Raw genomic sequence first — 7748 nt, 5'->3', positions numbered from 1 at the left:
CAGTAGCTCATGAAAGCTGACTCCCACTGCTGGCCAGCCCCACTGCAGCCTGCGCCATCACCAGTGATGCACGGCAGCCCAGCTCCAGGTCGAGCTGTTGTTCACTATCTTAGCTGTAGAGGGCGCAGTATCACTGGCCTTCATGTGGGATCTGAACCGGGGCGCTGCTGCTCAGGGCTGGCGTCCCAAGCCAACTATTAACCAATGCGCCACTCGGCTGGCTCAATTTTTAAAATCCTTATACCAGTTCCATGTGGTAGGTTCTATTTTTACAGATAACGAGGTTGAGGCACAAGAGAAGTTATGCAATTTGGCCAAAATTCAACAAGTAGAGAGTGGGGGTGCCAGGCAAAGCCTCCTGTTTAACCTCTGTGCTACATAACTTCCATGATCTCTTTAAGCTCTGAATCCTATGATTCTTCTGTGACCTTTGGTGTTCTATATTCTGCAACATGTGAAAGGACTGTTCCAACATCAAGTACGAAGGATGCTTTTTCTTGTTTATTTTGCCTTGTTACAGAACAGCACTTGATCTCATCACCTACATTTCTGCCTTTGAATCATAAATCCTTAGTGTTAGAAGACAAGGCCTTAGAGTTAGAAGACAGGTTTCCACTTCCTTTCAATTCAAAACTGTTTAAATATGCTGTTATTAGAGGTCATTGAATAAAGTGAACAAAATTTTCCTTGTTTCTAATTTCAGTAGGAATAAATGGTTTCTATTGCCAGGGTCTGCTCTAAATCCTCAAAGTATTGGCTAGTTAAAAACAGAATACCTGAGACCCTCTAGAATAAAAGAAAAAAAGACAAAGTGCAGAGGCATAAATTCCTTGTTCTTTGTAAAAACGGAGGCTTATATGCCACCTACTCTTTCATTTGAGTTACACTGTACTATGTTGTTTGTCCTCATCAGGAGAAAGCATAATGCTTCAATAGTGTAAATTATTTTACATAAAACATGTCTCTCTATATTGCTACACAGACCTAGGTAGAAAATTAAGAGACTGTGGCAAGTTTTTAGAATGTAAAATAACGTAAAGTTCCAAATTATCCTGTATTTACCATACACTAGAAAGAATAATGATTTTCATCAGTTCCTAAGACTGAGTTTCCTGGTGCCTTAGAACACTTAGGGAAGCCTAACTGAAGATTTCTGGAGCTGGCACCTGATCTTAGTTTCAAAAACTGAGGAAGTAAACCAATAGGCAGGCCTTCCGCATCAAGGAGACACCCATGGGACTGTGTTTTTGGCTTATGAATTCCAAGCAAATATTATCTTGCGTTCCAGGCAATGAGCCTCTAACTTGCAGTATGTGATTTTTACTGAGCGACTACTATATGCCAATCTCTGATCCTGCAGCAATGAAGAAAAACACCAACCCCGTTCCTGTGGAGCTTACACTCACGCGAGACACGTTCATGCGTTCTACTGCCCAATTACTTAAAAAAGATAACCTCGCCACGTAATCTAAATTTGTAAACTCTGTCTTGGGCAAAGGAAAGGGCCCAGCGCAACCGTGCACAAGCTCGAACTCAATACCCAGCCCGCTCCAGGAGAGGACACGGGCAGCGGCGGCGCCCCCGCGTTGCGTCACTCCGAGCGGCGCGTGGTTGTGACGCTAGGCCCCGCCCCCTTCCCCCTTCTTAGCGCCCCCGCCCCTCGAGCGCAGTGCGCAGGCTCCTCCGCCCGGCTGCTCTGCCCTGGACGCGCGGCTCAGCCAGCGACGCTGCCTCCCGGCCCTGGCGCAGGGCGCTCCCGCTGCAGCCCGCGCCGCCGTGGTTGGTAAACAGAAGCGTCTCCGTGCAACCCCTCGCCCAGCCAGGCGAGCCCCGGGCGTGAACCGAGCTGACGGAGGATGGCAGCCTCCGGGGTGGAGAAGTGCAGCAAGAAGAAGACTGAGAAAAAACTTGCTGCTCGAGAAGAAGCCAAATTGTTGGCGGGCTTCATGGGCGTAATGAATAACATGCGGAAACAGGTACCGCCTGTGTGGGAGTGACGGGCTGCAGAGGGGAGGTGGTCCGGGACTCGGGCCCCTCATTCCCTAGGCCGAAATTCGCGCCCCCGTGGGTCGCGACCCTCCTCTCCTCCCTCTGTCCTCTCCCTTGCATTTGTCGCACGCACGCAAAGCTGCTGTTTAGGAGGGGGTCGCCCTAAACCGTTGTCGAGCCAGAGTGCCTCCTCGTCTGCCGATGCTGTGACTCCCAACTCGGGCTCCTGGGAGACTCCTCGGGCTGGCATTCGGCGTCGGGTAGCCGTTGTGTAACAGCAGCAGCCCTGCCCTAGTTATCTGTCTGGGAGGCGAGGATCCCTCCACTGGCGAGCCGTGTTTAGGTGTCGTGAGATCTTGTGCGAAGAAGCCCATTGGCACAGCCCAGCCCGAAGCCCCCAAAGAAAGGAGAAGCACTGCTTGGCCTGAAATCAGCTCCTCTTAAATAAGGATCCCCGCCCCTTTCTGCGGTACCCGGGTGGCGCTGGTTGAAGACAGAGCCTCCTCCTGTACGTGTTAATTTAGAACAGAAACAGTCATCGATAAATACGGTGCGGTCTTTCAAGGGCGCTGTGCGCCTCTGTGATTAGGAGGAGCCCTTTGTTCTGTCTCTGGTGTGTGGCGCGTTCATGAAAGCCTTCAGCAAGCCGGCGAAAGGTGGGTTTGTGAAAAGAATGGCTTTTAACGCCGGGGAATGTAGGCTAGAGAGGTTTTGTTCCTTTATTTTTTTAAATTCTGTAACATCCTTATGCCAATAAAGCATAGAAAAAAAATCACCTGGCTACTTTTTAACTTTGTTAGCTTTATTTATAGAAAATACGCATCTAAGGAGATCTGTGGGAATGTTTCGGTTTTGGGGACAGTGGTCCTGTTTTTTAAAGAGGATAAAAGCAGGTTGTGAGCATGAGTAACTGCAAAACCTAATTTGCTTATCTAGTGGCTTTGACGGGAATGTGGACAACGGAAGATGTTAAGATCTTCGTGAAGTTATTAACTTTGGGTTTCTTTAAGCGAATTCTGACTTCTGGGATCTTGTCTTTGTTCATCAGCTCCTGGCCTGGTTCATGAATACAGTAGACATCTGTGGGGAAGCCTTTCCATCTTTCCTGGCCTTTAAATCTTTGTGCTGAAGTAGCTGTGAATGTCTCGGTTCAATATTGTATGTAACTTCCATGTATTTATTTTCATGTGTACATTCATGTTACTTTCAAGTAAAGCTTTTTATGTTTACTACACCACTGACTTCAAATTACTGATACATTTAACTACTAGTATCTGCCTGGAAACTGTAGTTGAACACAGTTTACCAACCACCCAAATATGTTTGCTCCCACTCCCCAAATACGTGTTTTCCTCCAAGGACTATAACATTGTAAAGCATTAACTCATTTCTTACATAGGCAGGGTGCAGCTGGGTTGTAGCAGCAAATGTTTATTTGCGGAGGAGAGCGTTGTCTGAGATTGTATATTGAGCTCTTTGGGTTTAAAAAGAAATATCCATTTCTTAGACTTAGCTTTAGATATATTAACATCTGTTTATTTACTGTCAAAATTGAAATACAGTTACTAAAAAATCAGGATTCTGTTACTAAGTAGGAAGGGAAAATGGATACTGGGTGGCAACCAGGGGTCTCCTCCACAGTGGTTAACTGATCTTAATCTGCCAGGTTCCCCTTTTGTCAGTGGCTTTTCATGGTAGTCAAACACTTCTCTAATAGCACTTTTACCAACTTCATGGAATGCTGCATCTTTTGCAAGATGCACAGACTCACTTTGCAGTTTATTTGCATTGTAGTTGTATTGTTCTGTTTAACATAATACAGGAGAGACACCAAGAATGACTGACAAAGGCAGTTGATGGGAATTGGCAGAAATAGAAGCTGGTTTGAGCCAGAGGAGGAATGTTTGAGTGAGGACTAATTTTATAAGTGTTCTTGTTCTTTCGTGAGTATTTTTGTGTTATGCCTATTTTTGCTTCCCCTTATGACCTCATTACTTTGGGGATCAGGATAATGAGTGCTTGGATGAAAATGCTACCTCTGTATATACCCAGAAACATTTCTACAAGAATTTAAGAACACTGTGAAATTAGAAAACCTGAATTCCAATCCCTGCTCTACCATTAATTAGTTTTATAATTTTAGATAATAAGATTTAGGTAATTTCACCTCTGTGTAGCATAGCAGCCAACTATACATAGCAATGAAATGGGGTTCTGCTGAACCATCAACCTCAGCTTTTTATGGACCTTTTCCTCCATCATCCTTTCAATCAGTCCTAGCCTTTTGTTTTTAAGTAACCTTCCAATGAAGTAGCGGATTCACGGAAAAGGATACAAATCATAAACATGCTGCTCAATGAATTATTACAAAGTGACCACACCATCTACAAGCAATAGAACATTATTTATTTTTTTTTAAAGATTTTTTTTTTTTAATTGAGGAATTGGGGGAAGGGGAACAGACAAGTTGCTGTCCTTTTGTTCTTCAGTCTAGTTGTAGAGGACGTTGCTTCACTGGCCCTAGTTGGCACCATCATTGCGCTCTTCCTGGGCGAGGCAGATCAGTTACCGGCTTATGGATGCCGCTGGCCCCTCACGCTGGCTGCTGGCCCCTCACGCTGGCTGCTGGCTACACACGGTAGCCCATGGCAACCGACTGCAGCAGGGGCTGCAGCCTAACGGAGACTCACGGCAGCCAAGCTCCAGGTTGAGCTGTTGTTCAGCATCTTAGCTGTGGAGGGCAGTGTCACTGGCCCTCATATGTGGGATCTGAACCGGGGCCCTCTGGCGTCCCAAGCCAGCTCTTAACCAATGCGCCACTCGGCCGGCCCCAATAGAACATTATTAATATACCAGAAGTCCATCCGTATGGCCTTCTCAGTCACTGCTCCTCAAAAGTAACCACTATTCTATCACCATAGATTTATTTTTCCTTTTTTTGAATTTGTATAAATGGAACCATGCAGTATATATTCTTGTGTCTCAGTCTCTCAAAGCCAACATTATATTTGTGAGATTTATCTATGTTGTTGTGTATAGCTCTAGTTCATCCTCATTGTATTTAGTATTCCATTTTATGAATGTACCACAATTGACCCATTTTATATCATTTTGTTTTTTTAAAGATTTTTATTGGGGAATTGGGGGAAGGGGAACAGACAAGTTGCTATCCCTTTTGTTCCTCAGTCCAGCCGTGGAGGACGCCACCTCACTGGCCCAAGTTGGCACCATCACTGCCCTCTTCCCGGGTGAGGCAGACCAGTCGCTGGCCTCTGGACGGCCGTCCACGCTGGCTGCCAGCTACACATGGTAGCCCATGGCAAACCACCTGCCATCACGGGCAACTCACGGCAGCCCAGCCCCAGGTCGAGCCGCTGTTCAGCATCTTAGCTGCAGAGGGCAGCGTCACTGGCCCTCACACGTGGGATCCGAACTGGGACCCTCTGGCATTCCAAGCCAGCTCCCAACCAACGTGCCACTCGGCAGGCCCATATCATTTTGGACATTTGGGTTATTTCCAGCTTGGGACTATTAAGAATAGTACTATTCTGAACATTTTTGTACATTTTGTACATGTCTTTTGATGTGCACATGTATGCATTTCTGTTGGGAAATACCTAAGAGTAGATTTGTTGAGTCATAGGTTATGCTACATAAAGCTCTGATAGGTACTGTCATACAGTTTCCAAAGTTTGTCCATTTGCATTTCTGTCAGCTGTGTGTTGAGAGAGGCTTTTGCTCTACATCCTTTTCAGTACTTGGTATTGTCAGTCTTTACATTCTGGTGGGTGGATAGTGGCATCTTATTTAATTAGATTGCACACCTTATCATTTATTTCCTTAACTTTTTGTTTACATTAATTTTATTACCTGATGCACTAGAGAGGGTCTCTACAAAGCAGAGCTAGGTCACAGTCACTGCCGTGCATTGGCAATTGTTGCTGTCTTGTTAATGAAGTCCAGAAGACCCATAACATTTGAGGGATATGTTTTGAGACCTTCCCGAGTACCGCTGTAGTTTACAGTTTCCTCACGTTAAATGAATTAAAGCATAAATGGAATTTAAAAGCTTATGTTAAAGTCCTATAGAGTTATATGAGAGAACCACAAGGCTGACTTGAAGATTGGATGCTATGCAGTCAACTGGGCTTACTTACTAACTAAAATGGCTCTGCTGCTCCAAGACTGCAAATTACTCCATGTCATTAATCTTTAGGGTCTCTTGTGAAACACTTCTTGAGCACTTATTCTCTACCAGCCATTCTGCAAAGTGTTTTACATGCTTTGCCAACTTTTACTCTAGTACCAACTCCATTGACAACGCCCATCATCCACACAGACCTTCCTGCTCTTAACGCTGTCTTATCTCTTTGTCCAGCTTAGGAGATAATCATCTCTCGCTCTCTCTTTGCTTTCTTTCCAATGCCTCAAGCTTTCTTAACCCTCTATCCTTCTTTCACATCTATCTGGCAGAAAGCGTTAATGGCTGTTTCCCTTCTTTGTGCAAGGCTTCCAAGCACAGCTGGAGGATATTCCATTACTGGGCAATCCTCTGCCAGGCAAGTCCCAACTTCAGCTGGGCTGTCAGTACTGGTGACATGTATTCTTTCCATGTAGTCTACTGTCTTCCTCTAACTTGAGTCCTTTCTCTGTATCCTCACTTTCTGTAGATCATTCTTTTGACATCACAAATAAATAGAAGTCATTATCCTGGAACTATCTAACTTTTAACTTCCCACCAACAAATCTATAAACCTGTTTTGACACTCTCCTTTTCCTGTTTTGATTCTGCTGCAGTTGAGAAGCTGCCTCTTTTCCATCTGAGCCCAGCACTTCCATCTGGGCTTTGACTCCCCTAGTACTATAAGCCTGGTCAGAAAAGTTACACTGTTGCCTATTCCATCTGTTGAGCATCTTTAATTTCTTCTCTGCTGGAGTCTAGCTATCAGCATTTAGGCATGTTTTAACCTCTCTAGCTTTTAAACCAACAAACCAATCCATCCATTTGGAGTCTCAACATTCCCTGTAAATAATACCTCTCTCCCCTTTGTTACAACCAAAAAGTGGGTAGATTCACTGCCTCTTTGGGCTCACTGTTTATTATCCTATCTCAGTTTGGCTTTCTGACTCATGATGAAGAATTATTGAGAACCCACTGTGTGCTAGACAATTTTGTTAGATTTTGGGGATTGAAATGGTGAGCAAAACCTAACAGTTCCTGTCCTTATGCAGTTTATAGTCTAGTAGGAAAATGAGGTATGAGGTGTGATCAAAACATGGCGAATGTTTAAATAAAAAAAATTCATTACAGTAAAAGACACATTGCTATTAATCCCCCTTGCTTTGAACACACCTATCCCATCGTTCTTGCCACTTTCTGAAGCAGTTCTGGAAGTCCTCTTTTGTGAATGTCTTTAGTTGCACTGTCGTGGCTGGCTTGATGTCTAGAATTGATTCAGAACGCTTACCTTTCATGTTCATTTTGATTTTGGGGAAGAGCCAGAACTCGCACAGTGCCGGATCTGGGAATAAGGTGGATGAGGACACACCGTAATGTTTTTATTTGACAGAAATTGCCATACCAGAAGTGATGTGTGACATGGAGCCTTTCTGTTGTGATCAAAATATACAGTGAGGGGCCGGCCGAGTGGTGCGATGGTTAAGAACTGGCTTGGGACGCCAGAGAGCCCCAGTTCAGATCCCACATATGAGGGCCAATGATACTGCCCTCTACAGCTAAGATGCTGAACAACAGCTCA

The 7748-nt window shown here is 44.8% G+C and overlaps 1 protein-coding gene across 5 annotated transcripts in view; it reads left to right on the top strand.

Annotated features, from left to right (window-relative positions):
* Positions 1 to 1665: 1665 nt before the first annotated feature.
* KLHL7 (kelch like family member 7) overlaps positions 1666 to 7748 on the top strand; it is a 54743-nt gene continuing 48660 nt past the window's right edge. For 2 of the 5 annotated variants that reach the window (XM_019651994.1, XM_019651998.1), the window contains exon 1: positions 1666 to 1976. In XM_019651994.1, the coding sequence (XP_019507539.1) occupies positions 1857 to 1976 (120 nt within the window). In that variant the 5' untranslated portion in view covers positions 1666 to 1856. The other 3 variants (XM_019651995.1, XM_019651996.1, XM_019651999.1) reach the window with 3 other exon arrangements.

This window comes from Hipposideros armiger, unplaced genomic scaffold, assembly GCF_001890085.2.
Source record: "Hipposideros armiger isolate ML-2016 unplaced genomic scaffold, ASM189008v1 scaffold_171, whole genome shotgun sequence".
NCBI classification, from domain to species: Eukaryota; Metazoa; Chordata; class Mammalia; order Chiroptera; family Hipposideridae; genus Hipposideros; species Hipposideros armiger.
Note: the sequence above shows the minus strand (reverse complement) of the source record. Positions and strands in the feature narration are given on the sequence as shown.